Genomic DNA, 25,846 nt, shown 5'->3' with positions numbered 1-25,846 from the left:
ATCTTTTTTTTTTTTTATTTAGATCAGAAAACCTGGAGGGAACTGCGTTAGCATTACTTCCTCCAGGCCCCTATCGTTTATTAAAAAACTTTACATCGACGAAATAAAGAAAATAGGTAGTCCGGGGGGACATTCCCCCCCCCCCTAACCAGCCTTTACAATTTCTACTATATTATTACATATTGTAGGGGTTCTAACCCTACTCATTTGGCTTCGCCTACATTAATTAATCTTAACTAGGTCAATAGTCTCGTCGCTGCTGCTTGCCGGGTCCTCTCGGCCTCACATTTGTGCTCCATGATTCGGTGGATGTACGCCGCGATCAGATCCCACGTTCTCTTCCCCAGGAGCATAGTACCGATCATATCCTGCGGAGTGAGCCTGTGCCCAATCTCCGCATATAGCTGTTGCCGCCAGTTTTCGTACGCATCGCATTCAAACAACGTGTGATTTGCGTCATCTATGTCCGCGTTGCACATAGAGCAATTTTGTGAGTCCGCTTTCTTTATTTTGTATAGATAGGCGTTGAAGCATCCATGATTAGTGAGGCCTTGGGTCAGGAAGTAGTTTGTGTCGCCATATTTTCTGTTGACCCATTTGCCTACATCACTCATTAGTGTGTGTGTCCAACGGCCCTTCGTTGCATTCTCCCAGTCCTTTTGTCACGTCAACATCGTTCCTCTTCGCGCGTCTAGTTAGCGATCTAGTTTCCTCTTTCTGGTGATCTTTATGTTTCCGCTGCTCTTGGTATGTGCTTTAATGGCCAGCAGGATTTCTTCATCAGTTGTCTCCTCGTCTGCATCCCTGATCTCAATCGTAGTGGTGTCACACACTCTGGTACACGTCACTTCCCGGTAAATTGAGCTGCTGATTGCTGTGGTGAGTTGGGTGATTTCGTTAGTCCCTCTGTTCAGCACCATCCTTAGGTGACCATCCTTAGTTTTGGTAATTGCTCGTATGTTTCCTCCTACCATCTTCATTTCGTCACTCGATTTAATTTTTTTTAGCACCTCTGCATACGGCATGTCACCGGCCTTAACAATGACCGCATCAGGTCTGCCTTTATTGTGTGATTTTTTTCCTCGTCTTCGTGCTTTAGGCCTTACAACTGTGAAGTCACCATCGCTTGTGTCTCCATTCCCGGGTTTGGTTTCAGAGTTTATCAGTGTCAAATTCTCGGTGATCGGGACCGGCGAGGTGGGATGCGGCAGTTGATCTGTATTTGCCTCGGGGGCCCTTTGTTCCCTTTGTTGTTGTCGCTGTCGTTAGTTTTGTTGCTGCTGATACGGCTGCGCCTGTTGTCGTTGTAGCTTATCGACCTGCTCCGCGAGCTTTCCAACGACATCGCACTGTGCTTTCATTTGTTGACGAAGTCCCTCGATAAGCCCGGAGAGCTCGAATCGGGAACGGTCCGGTGAGGGAACCTTGTCCTCTGGGGCTGGCAGTGTACTTACCATGGACTCCTTGGAGCAGCTGGTCTGGGAATCTACAGTCGCCGATCTATCTTGGATTTCCTGCGTTACTTGGATTCCTCGGCTGGTCTTAGGGAGGTTAGCTCTGCCAGTCTGCCTTCCCCAATTGATGAGCCCTTTCAAGTTATGCGTCAGTTGGGTAATCAGGGCTTTAATCTCCTTTTTAGTGCTGGGAGTAGCGGACACTTCTTCCTCCAGCCCTTTGGACACTGTGTAGACCTGTTGCAGGTACTTCGTAAAGTAGGCATTAGCCTCTTCGACAGATGCCTCTTTCCCTCCGGTGGTTTTGGTTCCACTTGCGGAACCTAACTTTTCCTCAAAACTCCCAGCCTTAGTTGATACTACTTGTACGCTTTGTCTCCCGTCTGCCATTTGTACGGTCGGCGTTCCGCTCGCCGGTTTGACGGTCGGCGACCCGCTGTTTTGGGTTATTGTTTCTTCCATACAGTTCCCACGAGAAAGCATGATTTGTACAACCCACGGCAGAGCAGCTTACCGTGAGAGGGGCTTATCGCCAAACTGGCCGTAGCGATAGCCTTTCACTGGGCGCTCGGGAGCACCCAGCCCACCTGCTACCTTGAGTCCAACTTCACGGGATTGGGGATTGGATGGAGGCAGTTGAATTGGTGGGATGCCCGGCCTATCCTGTCCCAGGTGATCAAGTCGAGGGGAGGCTCGGATGTTTTTATCCTGGTATCCGTCCAGGGGGGTTTTGCTAAAGCTAGCAGGTAACCGTCGAACCTGCCACCTCCAATCGGCCAAGACCAGAAGTGGCTCTTTTGCCCCAGCTCCAACCAGTTAAGGTCAGAGTCGGGTTTTGGGACCGCTTAGTAAGACCTAATCAAAGGCCCGCAAGCTCCCCCACCGCGTCAAGGTGGGTCCTGTGGAGGGGATATTTGAGGATCTGGAGTAGATTCTGCGATGTATGGTGGTATTAAACGTATATTTGAAACATTTAATGTCTGTTCTCGAATCGGAGATAGTTCTTCTATTAAATTATTTTGAAACTTATTTCTAACTCGAAGCTTTTGGATTGAATCTAATTTTTTAAAATATGGATTAAGAGACTGAAAAAATAACATGTCTTGTGATTTGTTTCGAAACGCTATCCAACGAATGTATGAAATTACCAAAACTTGAAAGCCATCTATTAACTAAAGATCCTGAATGTGTAAGAAAATCTCTCGATTTCTTTCAAATCAAGAAAAAAAATCTGTCTATGACTAAATCAGTCATGGAAAAATTTTCAAAACAAAACATAACAAGTACCCAAGTTTCTTATGAGCTTTCATTGTTAATCGCAAAGAAAAGGGCAGCTCACACCGTGGGAGAAGAACTTATTATTCCTGCAGCAAAAATAATAAGTAATGCTTTGTTTGATGAAAAATGTACCAAAAAAATTTATGAAATTCCGTTATCAAATACGACTGTGAAAAGAATTTTTTATTCCTAAAAACTATATATACATGTGTATAATATATATTATATATTATAATTTTATGAAAACGTATATAGGTATGCTATGGGTGGGCCTCAAATATTTTTTTACAAAATTAGTGGTCCGCGAAACTAAAAAGGTTGGGGGGAACCGCTAATCTACAATAATATATTGAAAAAAAAATTGATATAACTGCATAACTTAACTAAAGAAACCATTTCGCTTCTTTGTCCTTAATAAATATAGAAACTTACCTAATTGATCAGACCAGATGCTTTTTTTCAAAGACTATTAATATTAAAATTAATATTCCGGCGACGGTGGTGGCAGCAGCGTCGGCGCTGGTGGCGACAACGGTGTCGGCGGCACGCAATTTGGGAGGTTTAGTGGTGGGAATGCGCGAGAACGGACGAGTTTTGGTCGCCGCCCAAAAGTACTCTCTCGTTGGCTCGATTATATCAATTTTTATGTAAAACGTCTAATTCAATGAGGTATTAGTGTAAGTTTTCAGACCTTTTCAAAAAGATAGACATTAAACATAAAATAAATTAATAAAAATTAATACTTATGTTGAAAATTTGATGCTGCAACACTGCCAAAGTGATTTTAAATATTGTTAAAACTGTTAAAATAACAACAGAATTTTTGTATCACATTAATTAATTGATAAGAGACCGTTATGGTGGTAAAACTAAAAGATTATATTTTTGGCCCAAGTTAATAAACACACGCCCCAAGTTGGCCCGTTTGACTGTAATATATAATTCGGTATTGGTGATATTGACCTTAAGAACATTGCGATAAAGTGTTTGTGGTCAAAAAGTTATGAAATCACACAACAGTTGAATGTAAATAATAAGTGGTAGAAAGCTATGTAAACATTATTGCTCTTTTCAAAAAAAAAAAAAAAACCTAAAGCTGAGTATTAGAATTATTACATATATTACTGTTATAGTATAGTAGTAGTAGTGTACATAAAGTAAAACTATTTAGATTGTCTTGCATTAAAAATTGTGTTTAAAAAATACTCATATAAATAAATAAATATATGAATAATAATGATAATAAATAAATACATAAATTACCTGGTATTTGTTATTTGATGCATATTTATATTACATTATTACAGATATATAAAATGTTACTTATTACAAATCCAATGTTTATTTTATGATATAGTGTATAATGTATAGAATAAAATAAATACAAACTGAATACAAATAAATGTTACTTAGCATAGCATAGGATCTAAATTGTACAAAGATATAAATATTATTGATATCTTAGTAGTAATGAGTTGTCTTAACAGTACAAAGGTGAAAATTAAATTATTACGTGTTTTTTTTCCGTGTCAGGCCATTTAGCATTTATAAAGTATAAATCATAGAGTTCAAAATTAAAAGTTAAAAAATATTGATAAGTAATAACTAGTCAATATCAATAATATAAATAAAATAAAACATAAAACATAAATAGTAAACATTTGTTATACTTTTTCTATTGTCCAAAATCGAGCGACTTCCACCGCTTTTTCATTTGCCTGTATTAGGTCATCTTCGTACATTTGTTGGGGTTCCTTGGACATACTAATAGTTGTGCCATTGTCTGTTCTTGGCCACATCTACATTTTGTGTCAGAGTCGTTAAGGTAGTCCCACCTAGACATGTTGTCTTTTGATCTGCCTACACCTACTATCATTCTGTGAGGGTTCTCCGTGTCTACCATTCTAACTGGTGGCCTGGTGGTAGCTGTTCGGCTGGCTCTATTCCCCAACTTGTGTCTACGATCTCTCCAGAGGGTTATTCTTCTTGATGATGGGTCTTCTGTTAGGATCTCTGATGTCTTTAAGAAACGTTTCCTTGACTTAAGGCGAAAAATGAGCATGTCTGATCCAAACATTGGGTGTCTCTTATCATTTGTTTGTTTACATTTTCCTAGGTTCGTTATTACAAGTCTACGTATGTTGGGAGGTGCAACACCTGCTAATAAGTATACTTTCTCCACCAGTGTATTTTTAAGGCAACCTGTTATAATTCGGCAACTGTTGTTTAATGCCACGTCCACTTTTTCCGTATGGGTTGACCATCCCCAGACAGGGCGGGGTTAGGAAAAAAAAGCAAGTGAATAAAAAGCAAAGGAAAAAAAGCAAGTAAAAAAAAGCAAGTGAAAAAAAAGCATATGGATAAAAAAGCAAATGAAAAAAAAGCATATGAAAAAAAAGCAAATTTTACAGTTTACAGTTAACATTTTACAGTCACCATAAACATTACCTTGTATATAATAACGAAAATTACTTCTATTCATTAATAATATGGCTATAGCAGTTGGTATAGAATATTATGTATGATGTACCTACCTATAGGTAAATACAAAATGACAATAAATAACTCGTCAATATTCTGGTTATCGCTGCGCTCGGATAACGGCTTATGACACCAACGTTTTTCCAAATCACACGCCGATTATAGATTACAAAAATTACCCAATATACCCAAATATAATATCGCCGACTTCAGTCTGTCCAAAGCTACGAGATTACAGCTCGGCTACGTTCATTACCTACTCTAATATAAAAATTCAACTTTTTTTCTACTTCGTTTTAAATTAGTATTATTATTATTATTTTTTTTTTTATTAATTGAAATGTCGCATCAAATACAAAATCTAATAAAAATACGGAAAAGTTTGTTTTAATGGCCACATTTATACGAAACATTACAGTACTTTAATATCTGATATTTGGAGGTGCTCTAAGGCGTCGAGTCTCAAGGGTCCAGGCAAATTAAAAACATCGAAAGAAAATCCTACTGAAATAGCAATAATCGATAAAGCACATACTCATCCTCCAGACCCGCATGAAGTTGAAGTCAATAAATGCTTAGCACGAATGAAACATAAGGCAGCAACTACGTCAACAAATCCAATTGAGATTTACTGTGAAGAACTTGGAAGCTTGGATAATGAAACTAGAGATGGGAATTTTACCGTAAAATTTTTTTCGGTAAATTTTACGTAAATTACCGTACATTTACGTACATTTTTTTAATAGTGTTTTTTTTTATTAGTTTATTATGAACTTAATAACATGTTTATAACTCAGCTAACTAATACTACCACTGGACATTAGTCCACACTTAACCTCAAGAATTATATTTAAATATGTATAACTGTATAAAATATATGAATAGTATGATGAATAAATTATGTAAATGTGAAATAATTTGAACAAAGGAAAAATAACAAAAAATAAACTTACTATAAATATAATCATACTTTGTGCTTTATTTTTTAACAGATACTGAGATACCTAAATAAAATAAAAGTTAGATTTATTAACCTATTTAAAGTGTGATTCATAAAATTCATATCGCTTAAAACATAATGTTCATCGGATAAGTTATCAGATTCAACTAGATCTTCTGTATCATAATTTTCTTCTTCTGTGTCTTCACTATCATTGCTATAATCATCTTCATTTACTATCTCATCAACATTTTCCAGATCTTTATCTGTTGCTAACTTACTTACTGACTGAGCATAGTTATTTGATACTAAATTGGTAGAACTGGTAGAAGTTGATAGTATTTTATTATTACTTTTATCTGGACTTAAGAAATCAATATTATTCATATTAGCTTGAATAAAAAGTAGTTTTGAGGCATTAGTGTTGGTTAATCGGTTTCTTTTTTTATTGGGAATAAACACTAAAGGACCTTTCAGTAGCAGCTGAAGATGCCGGTAGGAAAGTATAGCTGAGGCAACTGTAGAGAGTTTTGTATTAGAGCAGATTCCGTTCCACCATGTCCTTGCATCCATTTCACTACAGTTGCACCATACAACATCTTTTGCCCATAAACCTTCATGTGCATGGAATCAATCATTATCATTATCTAAAAAAAAAAATTAAATTAAAAATAGGTACATTATGATTTGTAAAATAAATTTTCTCCAACAATTTTGATGATTTTTCTTACTTTATCATATTCATTGTCTTTGAGTAGAACTTTTGCCACTTTTTTTAAGAACAATATACCTTTAACATCACAGCTATCTTTTAAGTTTTTTCCTTGGTAGTTTGGGTCAACCAAATTTGCCGCAAAAGCAATGGATTGGATATGGATATGGATTGGATGTATAGCCATGTTATAACGTTCATCAATCTTTTTTAGCAACATTGTTCCTTCCACTTCAAGTAATGGGGAAATTGGAATATATGTTATAAAATGTTGTTTGATTTCATTCAAAGCTTCTGGTACTACAGAAAGTCTTGGCGTATCACTCTCAAGAATTGTAATTCAATTAACTATTGGACGAACAAGAGTGATAAAATTCTCAACATAGTTCCAATATTCCTCTAATAATATCTTGCGTTTCACTGTTTTATCTAACTTTTCTATTATCTTAACAAAAATAAACACAGACAATATAGATGTTTATAATAAATTTAAATATTTTTTCAATTTACTTACATTTATATCATCAGAAACAGCCAAATTCTGTAATATGCTTTTATTTTTTATAAGACTTTCTAAACAATTTATGAATGAGCCCCATCTGGTTTTTACTGGAAGTTTGAGGGAACATTTGATGTTTTTTGCTTTTTGTATACGTGTAAAATTAGCTATAAAAATCATCATTGTAACTCGAATAAGTACATAATGTAAAGTTTATAATTCTCAATGTTGCAAACCTTTCAAAATGTGAGTGCTAATAATATTTTTAATAATAGCTTTGGATATGTTTTGAATCTCAAAACATGTTTTCACTTTCACAACATTAACAAGTTCAAGGTATTAATACATTAATACTATTGACTTTAAAAGTCTCTCACTTAAACTGTTATAATCTAAAAAGAAATGCATAATTTATTGATGTTACACACCTTATATTGCTCCAACCATCTAACTGAACTGCATAAACTTTAGCTTCTAAAATGTTTTCATAGACTTTGTTATAAGTTCTTAAATATTCTTTTTTCAATGTGGTAGTTAATATTGTTTTTCTTGATGGTGGATTATATGTGGGCCTAAGTGTTTTCAAAAATTTTAACCAGTTCTGGTTTTCCACAATTGAGAATGGTGTAGCAGATGTAAAAATGGCTCTTGATAATAATTCATCCAAATGGTCCTACAGTTAATAAATTATAAATTATTGATTTATACATTAATTAAAATTGTTAAAAAATATCTACATTATTTAAGTTTTCCAGAATATGAACCTACTTAACATTTTTTAATTTCTTATATAGAAAATACTATAAAAATTGTATTAAACTATGTTTCAATTATATAATTTACTTTCCCAATAAATATGCAAATGTATTAACTATAAGCCCCATCTTGGCCTTAAACTGTATTCTATTATTATACAGCTTAAAACTAAAATAGTTATGTTACCTTTTCTCCTCCTTTCAATGTATCCACAAATTTCAGTAAACTCTGATTTTTAAGGGTAATCTGAGGATTTTCAATGGAACTCTGATCTGTATCAGTTATTTGAATAACAGTTTCAGTATTTGGCCCAATTTCCAATGAATTTTGATTAAATGCATTTATATTTTCTAGAAAATTAAAATAAAAATAAAAAAAAATATTTAAAATATAATATTAAGAACTTTGATTATAGGCAATATTTTAATTTATAAATATTAAAAATAAACATTTAGGTACCTACATAAGTACCTACATACATTTTTCTGTAAATTTATATTTTATATTATGTGAATTTTGGATATTAATATTATCAATTCACAAAAGTATAATGAAATAATGATTATTATAGGTAATTATGACAACAGAAAATGTTAAATCTTTTAGTCATAATAAAATAAACTTACTATGGTTAAACTTTGATTTGTTAGGCGACAATAAATATTTTGAAATGCACTGTGGAACTTCTTAACTCGTTTTTAATGTGCACTGTCATTCTTGTTACATTTTCTTTATAATTTTTATTACAATATCTGCACGCATATCTTTCATTTCCTTCAATTTCTACTTTTGGTGTAGCACCTTTTTTTGATTTCTTTCGGCTTCATTATTTTAGTACATTGGAAATTATAATATAAAATATTTTGAACAATGAGAACTAACATAAATTAACAACAAAAATAATGAAGCAAACAATCAGTTATCACTTATCATTAATCAATAATCACATACTATGAATTATTATATAAATATAATTAGGTATACGTATACGCAGCGTGGACGGTCGCTGTGGTTGGCAAGTTATTTATAGTGTACAGTGTACTTGTGTTTTGTATACTACGTTCGGAGAATGGTGATAATTTGAACTGGTTTTCCAAATTCTCGTAATATTAATTATATTGACGTATCGACTACGGTCTACGGATAACATTAACCTCATAGAAATGTTACTAGTGTTAATTTTTACATGAAAACATTTGAAATAAGTGGTCACTCGATTTTTAGAACAGTAAAAAATATTTACCGGGTAAAAAAATTATCGATAAAATTTACGTAAATTTACCTAACCGGTTAAATTTACCAAGCTCCCATCTCTAAATGAAACGCGAGCTAAGATGCCACCAGAAACAATTACTAAAAGAACTCTTCGAAATCAACGATCAAAAAATAATTTAAAAGAACCCAGACATTTAGATGACTGTGTAATCGAAGGTAAGATGAAAATACTATATTATAATTTAGGTATATTTTTTTATTGATAAATAGTTGAACATTTTTTTATTGATTACCTATCAGTTTTTTAATATTTCTAAATATTAATAATATAATATATTATGTAATTACGATAAAACATTTTTAATTAATTATTTTTTGAATTTAAATTATAGGTAACTGGGCACTCACAAATGATGGACTTAGATTATTACTAAAAGATAGTATAGAAGATCAATTTGAAGACAGAGTTATCATATTCGCCACTGATAAAGGGTTAAAACATCTTACCGAGGAGGATACATGGATGTTCGATGGTAACTTTGCAATGGCACCTTCTATTTTTCAACAATTATATGTAATAAGAGTCAAAATTCATGATTTGTATATAACTACAGTATATTGTTTATTAGAAAAAAAAACGCAAACTACTTATGAATATATGTTACAATCGTTACTTAATGCATGTCATAATCAAAACTTGTATCCAGACCCTATTAATGTTCATATTGACTTCGAAAAGGCAGCTATAAATGCAGTCACATCTATATTAGGTGAACATGTAAAAATAAAAGTTTGTTTTTTTCATTTAACGCACAGTATCTATAGAAAAATACAATCCCTTGGTTTAGTAAATTTATACATGGAGAATGAAAATTTTTGTTTGTTTTGTAGAAAAATTGATGCGCTAGCTTTTTTACCTGTTGATGATGTTCCAGCTGGAATTGACTATATTAAAAGTATTATGCCAGAAGAGGCTAGAGAACTAGTGAATTATTTTGATCAAACTTATATTTCGGGAATAAATAGACCAATTGGAATTTCACGGCCAGGTAAAAAAACCAAATTTCGAAATATTCCACCAATTTTTCCACCTGCTACGTGGAATGTACACGAAACAACTCTTAAAAATTTAGATCGTACTAATAATCAAACAGAAGGATTTAGTCCTCGATTTTCTAAGCTCGTTAGCTATAATCATCCCTCTATTTGGATCCTGATTAAAAAAATTAGATTAGAGATAGATTCAGATAGCACTAAAATAGCTCAATTTGATATAGGTAATTTATGACCAAAAAAAAAAAAATGTATGAAAATATGTATGAAAATATGCAAGAAAAGTTATTTTTACTGTGTACAAAAGACAAGAATAATAATGATGATAATTATATCGAACACTTCTTAAACGCTGTAACTTATCATATACGTCAGTGCATTTTTTAAAGATTTTTTACTGGGCGACAAAAAATGTTTACTCAAAATAGATAGCCGTTTATAGTAGGTAATAAATTCATGTTTACCCCTCATAATTATTAAAAATAAATCTTGATGCTAGAAGTAAATGGTAGGTAGGTAAAAGTTATAAAAAAGTCATAATTTATTTAAAAGAAGATAATTAATTTTATATATAAATAAATATTAAATTACATAATCTAATATTTTTATAATATAATCACATGTTTATTCTATAAATTGAAAAAAATATTAACAAAAACAAATTATATTTAGACTTAAAAATATCATATACTATTTTTCAAAAAATTTTTTTATGAATGAACGATTTTTTATGTTTCTTGGTCTGGAAAATTGTAACGTCGTTCCTTTTTTCTTAAAAACGTAGCCACTGCTGGTCTAGGATCGAATTCACTGTCCCAGTGCTGTTTAGAGCAATATACTTCCTACTATTAATTGCATCCCTCGAATAGCAAGACTGTTTATTGGTTTTCAATATAGTGTGGCAGGATACAGCACGTTCTGGTCCACAACTATAGTCTATTCAAAATGAGATGATGACTCGGCGGCCAAGTTGTGCGCATGGGCGTGGCTTTTGTTCCGTGGTAGCGCTTGAGGCGCCGCCGCGGACGGGAGCTTTAATTAGTCTAGTATCGACTGCCGATGTGTGTGGATAATTTAAAATGCATTGCGCGTACATTCTATTACTTAACACGGAACGCATGACGCACACACGCACATCCACGTCTCGCGTGTCACGTCACCGTTGCTTCAGTCACGTGACTCGCTTGTGGAGGGAGTATGACCGGCGGCTGACCAAAACTGGTCGCCGCCGAGTCATCATCTCATTTTGAATAGACTATATGTGGTGTTATTGTGGTATATGCTTGTACCACTTTTGCAAAAAATTTCGTTGAGCTGCTTATTTTTAAATAGTAATACAATTTTCTTGTTGGGTCTGTAATGTTAATAGGACATGGAAGTTTATCTGTTGCATATAAACCAATAACTTCGTCACAAAAAGTTGTTACATTTTCATTACCGAAAATACCTTCAATGTCACATCTTATCGCTTTGATTGTATCTTGAGGCGATCTCGCACTTAAAAAAGTTGTAAATCGTTGTATAATACTTGATTGATCATCGGCAAGTCTATTACTTAAAAATTCCTTTGCGCCTTTTCACTATTTCCGTTCTAACGCTGGTTAAACAGCGCTTCGTAGAAACATATACATTCCGAACTTTTCTATGATTCTTAGAACTAATATTACCATTGTTTATTTCATCGCTGTTATCGGATATTTTATCATCTAAAAACTTATTTAGTTCTTCCTCCTTACCTCCAGGATAATAATCAGTCTCCATCAGCTCTAAAGATGATATGGCTATGTTTTTAGACGTCTCAATGTCACATGATGTAACCATTGACTTTTGACCATCTTTTTGGAATCTTTCAAAAAGGCGAAGTAAATCCATCGTTAATGCTGTATAAAATATTTGATCTCCGTCTTCTTCCCATACTTTTAAAAATCCTGTGAAGATTGCTTTCTCTTTTCTATTACTGGTATCAGTATCAGCTGTAACTATATTATTCCAATGCTTTCTTATAAATGGCATATTTTTCCAAACAGATTCGCATAATAAAATTAGATGTTCTACAAAACGAACTTCAAAATATATTCTTATTATTGTCATGCAGCCACGGTCTACGGACGTCGTCAGTCGTCACATAGCAAGACAAATGTTAAATAACTACAGTCGAGTCGCGATAACTCGAACCTCGATAACTCGAAAAACTTGACAACTCGATTTTTTTTTTATTCCCCTTGAAATTCTCATAACACTCGATGTATTATAAGTCTTGTTAACTCGAATATAAAATTGTAATGAATAGCTTAGTCGAAGTATATGATTTATATCTGTGATATATGGGTATCTGGGTATTTCGTAATAATTTGTTTTATCTACTTTAAGATAAAATGAGTAGATATAGAAACTGATTATTAGCGCATTCACAATAACAGTAAGTATGTATGTATGGTTAATAATGTTATTGACAGTGTTGTGTCGATCGTGTCGATCGTGCTACAATCGATGAAAATGTTGAAGTCGCTGGACTATTAACTGATAACGAAATCATGGGTATCAATATATCAAACAGTGATTCCGAAAATGATGAAAATGATGAGCCTGAAAGAACTTTAGATATTATAACGGCGAACCAAGCAATATCATCACTACACACTGTTAGGCAGTTTATTGAATCCGTCGCAGGTGTGGATACTTCTATATTCGAAGCCATAGGAAAATTAGAAGATTTTGTCAATAAACAGCCGAAAACCCAAAAATGAATTAAAAATTATTTTTCTACTGTATCTAATAAATAATACATATGTACATATACTTATAATCTATTTTAGGTATGTTATACAACGTTTATTTACATATATTTATCATAAATTTTTATAATTTTTATATTTTATGATATTTCATTACATAACTCGAAGTTTTGATTTAATTTTGATAAATTCGAGTTATACATCTCGAATAATACGTATCTCGAAGTGTATTTTTATTCCCCTTCAACTTCGAGTTATCGCGACTCGACTGTATAAATTAATATTATTGACAATACCGTGAACCGTTGTCGTCGTCCGTCGCAGACCGCAGTCGTCTCGTGAATCGTTATTGGTGGCTATTTTTACACATTTGATGAAATTTTACGCTTATTATTATACCTAAATATTATTATAATTTATTTTATTATATTTTACAATAATAAATGCATTTTGTATTTAATATCGATAATATTATGACTATTGTTATAATGACTTACCTAACCTAACCTACCTTACCCACAAAATGTATTGTTATCATTAAGTATTAACCAATTATTTTTTTTTTACATAGAATAAAAATTCTTCTTTAATAAATTGTGTGTCGCCCAGTCTTTAAAAATACAGTCAACTAGTAGAATGATTCGCTATGACGAAAACAAGAATCGAGTGGTCGTTGATATATCGAGCACTTTACCTAACCGGGTAAGTCTTGTACTGATCAATTCTTAACCTTAAGAGACAAAGAGGTGAAATAGTTTCATTAGTTGAGTTATGCAGTTATATCAATTTGTTTTTCAATATATTATTGTAGATTAGCGGTTCCCACCAACCTTTTTAGTTTCGCGGACCACTAATTTTGTAAAAAAAATATTTGAGGCCCACCCATAGCATACCTATATACGTTTTCATAAAATTATAATAATATATAATATATATTATATACATGTATATATAGATTTTAGGAATAAAAAATTCTTTTCACAATCGTATTTGATAACGGAATTTCATAATTTTTTTTTGGTACATTTTTCATCAAACAAAGCATTACTTATTATTTTTGCTGCGGGAATAAAATCTTGTGGTTGACGGTAATACAAATGTTGAGTGCCTTGAACATAATAAAACGCAACCGCGTATACAATGACTGTTATCAATAAAATAGTCCCCTAGCTTTGGTCCCCCAACTTTCACACACGTCCATTCGGCTGTACTTCAGATACTGTGTTCACATGACCACTTTCAAACAACTTCACGCCTTTATTATTCTTACATTTACAGTTGTATATAATGGTTCTAAAGCCACAGTTTAAGATGATATCTGGTTGAATCATTATGAAGTAGAGAACTCAAATCTGTTATATATAGTATGTGTGTAATTTAATATGTTCAGGTAAGTAGGTAGGTACTTAATATGTGTATAACAGTAAACAGTAGATACAATTAAAAACAAACTTAACAAACTGAATTAATAAAATATAAATTGTAATTTATAAACCACTTAATTTCATAGTGAGTATATTGACTACGAAAAACAATAATAATAAATAAAAGCTTTTTTAATAATAATATACCATAATACAATAGGTATCCATAACAATGATTATACAAAAGTTGAGTGCGTTCACCACTAGGGCACGCCGTTTTCCGGCGGCGGCGCACAATACCTATATCGTACTAAACGTTCGATATCGTATCGTTAATTGTACACTATAGTTAAAATTGATTAAATATTATTATGATCAAAAATATAACAATAAATATATAATAATATTTTTTTAAATATTATACCTATGGGTTGGGGACCGCTGTTGTAGATGAAGATAATATCGCTCCATCGCTGATCACCTGTTCCCGGAACCACCGGCCACCGATTGGGCGTCCGAGCCTCGCCTAACCTACGACGCCGCCGATCCCGCGACACCCCAGTTCACGATACCAGAGCTGCGCGAGGCGTGCCTTCGACTCCCGGCTGGCAAAGCCACGGGACCCGACGGCATCCCGAACGAGGTTCTACTCCGGGTCTCAAAAATCGCGCCTAAAGTCTTCCTCGATGCGTTCAACCGGTGCCTCTCAGAGAGCAGGTTCCCCGAACGCTGGAAGATCTCTAGGCTCGTCCTCCTCCGGAAGGGACCGGACAAACCCGTCCTCTCCCCGTCGAGCTTCAGGCCGTTGTGTATGCTCAACTCCACGGCCAAGCTCCTCGAGCGACTACTCCTCACCAGACTCAACGAGCACCTGAACTCGACCGGCCAGCGGTCCGATAACCAATTCGGCTTCCGCCACGGGCGATCGACAGAAGACGCCATCGAACGGGTGATCGCCGCGGCCCGAGGTGCCGCCGCCGGCGCGACCCAACACCGCGACCTCTGCGTGGTGGTGTCATTGGATGTCCGTAATGCATTCAACACTGTCCCCTGGCCAGTGTTGAGTTCAGATAGCAAAAATAACATCTAGATAAATATTAGATTACTAGCTAAATCAATATCTAGATTAATATCAAGATAGAATATTCAATTTTTATCTAGATAAATATGTAGATAACATTTTTTCATCTAGATTTATATCTTACAATAGTTAATTTGTATTAATGCTTGACATGTTATTGGATTCTTGGTTGAGTAATTTTTTAAGGGGTGCAAACCAGGAAGGCTCGTTTCAAGGTGTCTAGTGTCAAAAATATATTATCTAATGAATAAATATACATATAAAATATTTAAATACCTATATATTATATTTAGCATACAGTAGGTACTAATTTCAACGTGTAACAAAATATCAAATAACCAAAATCATGGTTAATTAATAATTAACATATATTTTCTGGTTTAAAAAACTAGTTTATATTTTTTATATTACATTCAAACTACAAATTAAAATATAAATGCTAAATTAAAATAAGTACAAAAAAAAAAAATAATAACAAGTAAAAAATCTTTTGTTCCTTTTGAAAATATTAATTATATAATAAAACGTAAATGATTTATTAAAACAACATACGACTCGTACAAATATAAATACTAATAATATTTTAATTGTTAAACAAATAAATTATAATGATATGTCGCTTGTTTAGTTCTTTGACTTGCAACATAGTAACATCTCAAACGTTTTGTCTCCTAGACGATTTCTCCTGTGTGTTAATACTTGGATTGATCCACTAAACAGTCGTTCCACTGGAGCTGAAGATGGAATAGTTGTGTTGTATTTTAAGAACACTTTTTTAACTATGGGATAATCTTCTAAAACACTAAATTCTTTTTTGGGAGAATTTAAGAACGTCAAAGCCTGTACACAAGAAAAGTTTGTAATTCTTGATTCATCAGAAGAGGATCCATTATTAGTGTGTTCATACAAACATGAGTAAAATTCCTGGTCACTATCATCACTGTCTTCATTATCACTAGCTACAGCCGTTTTTTTTTTGATATCACTCATATTAGTATACATTTCATTGCACTCAGTCAAAAAAAGTTGTTTGCACAACTCAATGTATCGAACAGGAATCCAACTTAATTTGAACTTAGGATGACTAATTGATGCAATGACAAAACATTTACTTTTGGGCAAGGACAAATCAAATAAATAGGCAAACCTTTGTTCTAAACTTTGAACTACTTTAATACATAATTGTCTACAGTATTTTAAATTTGTTAACGCTATTAAAGTGCGGCGTAAAACTAAAATAATAGGTGCAACATAGCCCAAGAAACCTTTTTTTTCACATTGCATCTTGTCCAAAGAAATTGTTAAAGGTTCCATTACGTTACAGTACTCCGTCAAGAAATCCCATTCATTTGCCTTTAATTTTGTTAAACGTAATTCTTCAAATGCTTTAATAATTTCAGTTTTATGAGCCAGTACCTTTTTAGCTGCATCGAATAACGAGTTCCACCTTGTCATAATAGGTACTGGAAATTTGCAACCACATATCTCAAACACTTTGTCAGATGCAACCGTGCTCCTACTTAATAAATTCCAAAAGCTTTGCAATTTTTTAAATTACGATTCAGACATTTTATTGTATTTACTATCATCAATTGAAGAAATATCACGTGTTGCTATCAAATTTAAACTATGGGCACAGCAAGTAATATGTGATGGCAGAGAAAAATTATCGTTCACTGCGTCCGATATCACTGGAGTTGAGAGTACCTCATTGACATCTATCAAATTTAAGTTTGTAGTTTCATCGTCAGCTGTATCAGTACTACAGCTACCAGTATCACTATCTTCATTGAAATTGCCAAAAATATAAGAATTTCCCTGATGTACATCAGGTAAAGGTTTAGAAAATGTCTTAAATGATTTACTAAAATTACTGGCGTTGTCTGTGACAGTATGAGTAATTTTTGAATGGTCCAATTTGTATGTTTCAGTTGTATCAGTCATCATCTCAGCAATATTAATGTAGTTATGGCTTCCTTTCATTCTTCTACATCCTAAAATATGTGAATTTCGTTCATATGTAGACTCATTTATCATATGGCACGTCATACCTATATAAAAAAATGAATTTATAATAATACAATTTTAAGTTGCTTATTAAATGTATATGTATAATAATATAATACCTACAACAATACCATACCACAAATAGTTAAAAAATGTTATTAAATATTACCATCGATTATACATAATATAATATAGTACACATAGTGTATTATACTATGTACTATAATCATTGGTATTACTTATTCACAAATTGGTAAAAATGTCTAAATCAATTTGGTAATTTTATTGAAGTTTTACTAGGTAAATGTAGGTACAGTATAATTAAAAAAAATATAATTATAATATATTTACCTATAAAGCTTTTATTATTTGAGCTCCAAATGTCCGCAGTTGTACAAATATAATTATGATTTTGTATTAAATCTGTTATCATTTGCACATATAATGCATATCTGGATTTCAATTGAGCTTTGATTTGAATTCTGTTTGGTAAAATAGAAGTATCTTTAATGTCAGTAAGTCCCATGATTAATTCTCGAAAGCTACGTTTTTCGCATGTAATCAGAGGTCTCATTTCATTAATTATGTAATTAAATACCAACTCATTCATCTGAAACAAAATAGTTTTTTTTACTTATCTATTAGACAATTTAAACTTAATATTGAAAGTTTTGTAATGTGCCAGAACAGATTAACCTGAAAACTATTATTTTTATAAAATCCACTAGGGAATATAATAATATTATTATATATATTATTATATATAAATCCTTAGCTTTTAAACAATCTATAAAACACCAATCCACTTAACTCTGGTTAAGTTATAATGTGAGTAAGGCAACTCAAATATTGAAAAATATTTATTAGTTCAAATTTTAGGTGGGTTAGTCTAACTTAGGGCTGCCTTTATTAGAGATTAAAAATCGGGACATTTAATTTTGGAAACCCTTCAAACATTTGAGCTTTGTATGTAAGTACACATTAGCTATTTTTTTATATTATTATTTGTGTAAAGTACATATACTTGAGAAGAATGAACCTCCCCAGCTCTATATTTACTCATTATTTAAATATACAAAGATTATAATATAATAAAAGACTATTAAGATAATAATAACATTATAATTCTTTTATTTATTGATTTTTTAGTTCATAATCTTAAACAAATTTTTTATCATTATATACATTATATATAGGTATAATACTATAATATCGATTATCATTGACACCATCAGTCTTCAAGTTCATCACTATTTTCTTTTGATATTTGTTGAGATCTTGAAGTTTCATTCTCAGATGCTTGATTTTTCCATGAATATTTTGAAGTTTTATGAACTTGAATAAGCAGATTTTTGTTTTTTGATATTTCGTCATAGAACTCTTTGCAAGGTTTATTTTCTAAATTAGTTTTAATGATTAAAGTTGCTTCAACTGTATCTATTCCTAAACTATTTCTTGATTTTGTCCAATAATTATTCATTAATGAAAATATTCTTTCTACTGCAGCATTAGAACCTGGCAATGCAAAAGCAAATTCGACTAATTTCAATAATGTAGAATAATCGGTGTTTGTTTCTTTAAATGATTTAAATATAGATATCCATTTTTCTTCGAATGTTAAACTGTGCCATTCTGCAGATTTTTCTTTAACAAGTTTTTCAAATAATTTAAATTGTTCAAACAGTTCTTCTTCATTTAAAACAATGTTTAATTTTGATTTTACAAAATTGATTGACAGTTTTAAATTTGACCAGCTTATTTCATTTGTTTGCAACATAAAAATCCACGATAAAGAATTTAATTCAGGTATGTGTTGATTTGAAGCAGTCCAATCCTTTAGATAATTTATACACAAATTAAGGTGGGTATCGACTACTCGCGGCTGCCGCGCGCGCCATGTTCGACCGCGGCAAACCAGACATTTGCCGCGAGAGCCATATTTAGGTATCAACTTTTATTAGAGCGCGGCAGCCTCGCGCGGTAGGTGATCCAGCTGTTCGCCCGAGCGATCCCGTTCAGTTGTGGTCCAATATCAACCATGGACGTTTCACGTGCCCGTGCTGCTGCTGCTTTCATCGTGATACATCAAATTATTAAAAAAAAGCCTAAACGAAAACCACGTTGGTGGATGAAGAAATTATATTTAAATCGAATGCAGTATGGGGTGAAACTTATGGAAGACATGAGACATGAAGCCATTGAAGATACAATAAAAAATTTTACAAGAATGACAACTATAGAGTTTGAGCACCTGAAATCATTAATTGAGGCACAGGTGAAGAAAATCGACACTCAATTCCGAGAGGCAATTTCAGTAACGGAAAGATTGGCTATAACTCTAAGATTTTTAGCAACTGGAGACTCGTATACAAGCCTGCAATATCTTTTTCGAGTATCAAAACAATCAATTTCACGAATAGTTCCAGAAGTTTGTGACGCACTATGTGTAGCTCTGAAAGATTGGGTAAAGGTAAGTAAATCATTCACAGTTTTAATTAAAATTTTTATTGTATACCTATAGCAATCGCTTGAACTTAAAAAAATTTTGAAATATTTAATCGTATAAAAATTGTATATTATAAAATATAATATAATACCTATGTATTAATCAAATAAAACGTAAAAAAAACGTTATCTTAAATATTTTTTATAAAACTTAAAAAAATTAAATCCTTTTTATAACATTTAAAAAAATATTAAATCTTTTTATAACTTTCGTCTTAGGAAAACATATTTTCTTCATCAGTGATAGACCATGTAAAAGAATGGTCAACCGGATTTTCAGAAGATGATTGTAGAAAAAATTCAACTGGAGGCTGAGGATATGAAACTGTCGAAGTTTGAGTAGACGGGACTGGAGACTTATAATATGGACCTGCAGAAGTTTGAGTAGACGGAACTGGAGACTGAGAAGGAACTGACAGCTGCGGAGAATTGACTGGAAGAGACTGAGGAGACGGAACTGGAGACTGAGAAGGAACTGACAGCTGCGGAGAATTGACTGGAAGAGACTGAGGAGATGGAACTGGAGTCTGAGGATATGAAACTGCAGAAGTTTGAGGAGACGGGACTGGAGGCTGAGGAGACGATGTCAAATTTTGAGCAGTGTTGTCTTGTGTATGTCCATAGGTGTAGTATCCCAAATCAGCTTCAAAAATCACATTGTTGATTGCATTTTTCACGTAAATTAAAGTTCGTTGATCATATTTACGGAGCTCGTTTGCAATGTGCTGGCCGTAAGTAAAATATGAGTCAGTTGCCGATGACGTTTCATTTAGAATTTGAAATGCTTTTTTCAGCATATGTGACTCTTCATCAGTATTTTGTTTTCTTTTTGTTTTTTTGACTGTAGGAGTATTCGGAGCTTTGTAAATATCTGTCGGTTCTTCTATATGTTTATCTGTACTGTCCATGGCTGATAATTGTATAGGTTCTATATTATCATTGTTTTCAAGTGTTGTAACACTATTTTGAGTTGTTAATATCTATAAAACAACGAATAACGTTAAGAAAAAACTAGGAACTCACTCTACTGTATAGTAGATGTCGAATAGACCTCAGTGGGTAGTTCACTATATGTGTTAAATTTGAATGCAATGATATATATACTTGTGTACGAAAAATGATTCTGAACGAAGACGATTGTCAGCCTAGGATAATTTATATTATTACATATTTTATACAAATTGTGGAACCTCATTTTAAATTTTCAATTCTTAGCTATAAGAGTGTTTTTTATATTTTTTAACTACAAAATAATTTTAAATTTTAAATTTGATAAATGCAGTCAAAATTTGAACTTTAAATGCTTATAAAAAAATTTGTGACTACGGACTTTAAATATTTTTTATCCACATTTGAAACAATATATAAGAAGCCTTGTATTAAATTGTCAAGCTTTTTTACCCAACAAATAAAATTTTATAGATATTTATAAAAAAAAACTAATAAAATTGGAAACTAAAAATGTCCGTAAACACCTCGAAATAATTTATTTGAAAATATTATAGTGTAAAGAAAATGCCAATATAAATATTCAGTCAAAATCTTAAAAGGTGGTGACAGACAAAAAAAAAAATTAAATAATTGTAAAACCAATACATCCATATCTCCGTTTAGAATCTAAAAATTAATAATATTATGCTTATTAAATTGTTTCAGGCACCCGACTCAGAAGCAGAATGGTTAGAGTTAGCACACGATTTTGAAACAAAATGGAATTTTCCTCATGCAATAGGTGCGTTAGATGGCAAGCATGTAATGTTACAAGCCCCTTTTAACAGTGGTACCGATTTTTATAACTATAAACATTTTTTTAGTATAGTACTCATGGCTTTAGTCGACGCAGACTATTGCTTTAGGTACGTAGATGTTGGTTGTCAGGGTAGAATTTCTGATGGGGGTGTTTTCAAGAATACTAAGTTGTACAAGAAACTCGAAGAAAAATCTATGAAAGTCCCCCCACCATCAATACTTCAGGTCCCCTATAGTTTCAAAGTACCTTATGTCATTCTGGCTGACAAAGCTTTTGCACTCAATGAATACACAATGAAACCATTCCACGGAGAACCGGCCAGAGGTTCTCAGGAAAGAATCTTTAATTATAGGCTGTCTCGAGCGCGTAGAGTCGTTGAAAACGCTTTCGGAATTCTCAGCTCAGTATTTAGAGTACTACGGAAGCCTATGTTACTAGAACCAAAAACAGCTACTAAAATTGTCCTAGCCACTATTCATTTGCATAATTATTTGAGGAAAAAACCAAATACACGATCACTGTATACACCACCTGGATCTCTAGACAGTGAGACAAATGGGGAACTTAGACCTGGAACTTGGAGAAATGAATCTGCCCCTACATCACTACTGCCTATTCCTTCAATTCCACGAAGAGCGGGAAACCACGCACAAGAAATACGTACACATCTAGCTAATCATTTTGTTACCAATGGTGAAATACCGTGGCAAAACAGATATTAAAACAGATATTACATTATATCATGTTATTAAATTATTATTTTTATTACATTATTATATTTAAACAGATATTAAAATTTTAACTTACATTTTCCAGCTCCGACATTGTGTCGGATGTTTCATTAGGTATGTCTTTATCTTTCATAAAATTAAATTCGTCAAAAGCAAACCACTTTGATACGTAAACTTGATGTGTACCTAAAATATAATTCATAATTCATAAGTGTAAAAAGTTATAATAAGTTGTTTAATTAATTGTGTTCGAATTAAAAATACTATTAATATACTGATTGTTACAAACATTTCTTAAAATAAATGACTTATTCATTTGGTATTAACTATTTAAATTAAATTGTATTTGGACATGGGTACATTCATTTTATTATCGTAGTATTTTATTTACCATTTCTATTTTTAGATATTAATATCGGTGAAAACAATTTACATAAACACAGTAATATGGCCATATGGGTAACTTATCTTTATCTGACTCCCGAAAATAATGTATTTATTACGAGTAAACTATATAGGATTATATGACTTAAATAGTTGAATAGTTATATTTGCCGATTGTTATTTTTAAAGGATACTAGATTTTTTAAAATTGCCGACTAATACAGAATACTTACACATATCATATTATCACTTGGTATTTTGTAAACACTTGTAAATTGGGATATATGTATACATTAGTACCTATATTGTATAGAGTACCTATAGTAGCTACTATAACTATTTTTATATTATTAATAATGACATTAATTATTATATATTATAACATAATATGGCATATTTTAATCTGGGTTTTGCGGTCCTAGCCTGGACCAGTCTCACCAATTTAGGGCCCCACCTACGGTTCTGAATGTATGCTAGTAAAAATGTTTAAAGTTTATTGTTTTCTAAAATAAATGAAAGTATATTATGCAATACCTACTTACCAGAACCAGTAATGAGGCTTTTTGCTACTCTGGATTTTTCTCTTCTGTAAGATGCTTGAAGGGTGGTCATTTTTTTCTTTGGTTCAGCAACAGGTAAGTTCATTAGTGAACTTATTTCATTCCACGCATCTTCCCTTACAGTCTTATTGTGGTAAAGTGGAGATTTACTGTTCCACAAAAAATCTTTAGCGCCATACAATCGAATTAAAACTAGACACTTTTCATTATCCATGATGAACTATAATCCGCGTACGAATTTTTTAACGACAAAACCGTCCCAACTGCTCGCGAGCAATTAACTGAAATTCCTTTGCCGCGTGCCTAAATACCGACGCAATTTGGCTCGTCACGCAGCGTGTTCGAGCGCGGCAACTTTTGAGTTGGCTCGCGCGGCAACGCGGTATCCATTTGTCGCGGCTGCCGCGCGAGCCAATGTTCGAGGGTTTATAATACTTTCATGTGTATCTGAACTCTGTGCCGCCTGTGGTGGTGTTTCTGGTCTATTAGGTGATCCTATTGACATATCAGGTATATTACTGCTTGGAGGACGAAATTTGAGAGTATAATCTAAAAATTCCATGTGGCTACTCCATGGCCATTTATGGTATTTCTTAGCTTGCCCTGTTTCTCCTTTTACACTTTTTTTGAATCTCATATAGGAATCACGCAAATTTTTCCATTTAGTTTTGGCCAATTCACCTGAAAAACATTAAAACAATACGAGGTTGAATAGAATAAAATAAAATAGAGAGATTAAAATTACAAAAGATAATAATATATTAAAAAAGGGTGGGTAAGTGGGAGTCGCTCTGCTGTACAGTAGGTTACATATCATTGTATAAGAAAAATTATTCTGAGCGAAGACGGTCAGTCAGCCTATATTACTAAGTATATTAATCGATGATATTATTGTGAATAAAGTTATTAATATATTATAACATATTTACGTTGAACCTTGTTTTAAATTTTCAATCCATAGCTATAAAAGTTGAACATTTTATACATTTTTAACTACAAAATAATTTAAAATTTGATAAATTTTGTCTAAATTTGAACTTAAAATGATTTTTAAAAAATCAATACATTCATCGCTCCGCTAAGAATCTAAAAAGTATTTTATGAATCTTTATTAATTTTTTAGATATTTAGCTACCGGTGACAGCCACCAAAGTATTGCTTTTTCTTTTCGAACGGGACGATCAACTGTTTCAAAAATTATAAAAGAAGTTTGTCAAGAAATTTGGAACAATCTACATCCAACTTATTTACCTGCACCTACTGAACAGATATGGAATGAAGCTGTGGAGGGATTTTCAAAAGTTTGGGGATTTCCTAACTGCCTAGGAAGCATTGATGGAAAGCACATTAAAGTAAAATGTCCTAGTAATAGTGGCTCAAGTTATTTCTGCTACAAAAATTTTTTTTCCATCGTTCTCTTAGCGGTAGTAGACCCGTTTTACAAGTTTATAGTAGTTGATATTGGCAGCTATGGGCGTCACAGCGACAGCGCTATTTTCGAAAATTCCGCTTTTTTTCAGCAGTACATTGATGGAAAAACTATTCTACCTTCGAAGCCACTTCCAGGTACCGATAATCCTGTTCCCCACGTATTCATTGGTGACGAAGGTTTTGCTCTCCAAACTTATTTGATGAGACCTTACCCTAAAGCCACCAGTGGCGCACACTGGAGGGTTCAAGGGTAGCAGCTGCTACCCCTGATTTTTTTGGTGGGTGGGTGGGTGGGTGGGTGCCGTGGGTAAGTGTCCCCAAGCTACTAAAATATCCACAAAGTAACAATATTCTACTATGTATAAAAATATTTAAATAATATAGGCTATGGCCATTAGAGTAAAAGCCAATATAAGAGGTAAGTAGGTAACTGACTAAATACCTACTAATGAGTATTTTATCATCCATAACATCGTAGAAAAGATTCTCATGGTGGCATGTTTTCACGATGTTACAAAATACAAATTACAATCAAATCGGTATTCGGGATAGGCATTCCTACCGCGCGAGGTGGGAATACGTCGGAATCAATAAATTAATTTGTTTGTAGTTTGTGACTCTGTGCTAAATTCTAATGCATAAAGGTGAAGGTGAACGATTTGTTAAAATTATAAAATATTTTAATTTGTATTATTTATTAGTTATTACCATTGATTACTGATCAAAGATTTTATAATTTAAATATTAATTTTATAATATATAAATTAATTATTAAATCAATGATTCGTATAATCGTATAAATGTCTGGATTATATTTCTATTTTCGATGAACAACATAATAATATATATATATTGTAAATTATGAAACGAGCATCTTCCACCACCGTCCGACTTCTATTTATAAACAAAT

At 32.7% G+C, this 25,846-nt stretch overlaps 2 protein-coding genes and 3 pseudogenes across 2 annotated transcripts; 1 reads left to right on the top strand and 4 right to left on the bottom strand.

Moving 5' to 3' along the window:
- Positions 1-236: 236 nt before the first annotated feature.
- LOC132943694 (uncharacterized) lies at positions 237-614 on the bottom strand. The gene has a single exon (XM_061012749.1). The coding sequence runs from the start codon at positions 612-614 to the stop codon at positions 237-239; it is 378 nt and encodes a 125-aa protein (XP_060868732.1).
- Positions 615-6,598: 5,984 nt separating this feature from the next.
- LOC132943688 (uncharacterized) lies at positions 6,599-7,085 on the bottom strand (annotated as a pseudogene).
- Positions 7,086-8,297: 1,212 nt separating this feature from the next.
- Positions 8,298-8,947, bottom strand: LOC132934420 (uncharacterized; annotated as a pseudogene).
- Positions 8,948-9,454: 507 nt separating this feature from the next.
- LOC132934112 (uncharacterized) lies at positions 9,455-10,084 on the top strand (annotated as a pseudogene).
- A 12,544-nt stretch (positions 10,085-22,628) lies between these two features.
- On the bottom strand, positions 22,629-23,719 carry LOC132937439 (uncharacterized). The gene is made up of 2 exons (XM_061004266.1): positions 23,488-23,719; positions 22,629-22,747 (listed from the first exon to the last, which is right to left on the bottom strand). The coding sequence occupies exons 1-2, from the start codon at positions 23,717-23,719 to the stop codon at positions 22,629-22,631; spliced, it is 351 nt and encodes a 116-aa protein (XP_060860249.1).
- Between the last annotated feature and the right edge of the window lie 2,127 nt (positions 23,720-25,846).

The sequence above is a fragment of the Metopolophium dirhodum genome, chromosome 1, assembly GCF_019925205.1.
Source record: "Metopolophium dirhodum isolate CAU chromosome 1, ASM1992520v1, whole genome shotgun sequence".
Classification (NCBI taxonomy): Eukaryota; Metazoa; Arthropoda; class Insecta; order Hemiptera; family Aphididae; genus Metopolophium; species Metopolophium dirhodum.
The sequence above is the reverse complement of the archived record's forward strand: the minus strand, read 5'-3'. Positions and strand labels throughout refer to the sequence as shown.

Coding starts and splice junctions, on each gene's coding strand:
- LOC132943694 (XM_061012749.1), bottom strand. CDS start 614: ATGAGTGATGTAGGCAAATGGGTCAACAGAAAATATGGCGACACAAAC.
- LOC132937439 (XM_061004266.1), bottom strand. CDS start 23,719: ATGGATAATGAAAAGTGTCTAGTTTTAATTCGATTGTATGGCGCTAAA. Junction 22,748..23,487: donor AAGCCTCATTACTGGTTCTG/GTAAGTAGGTAT, acceptor ATTATATTTTAG/GTACACATCAAGTTTACGTA.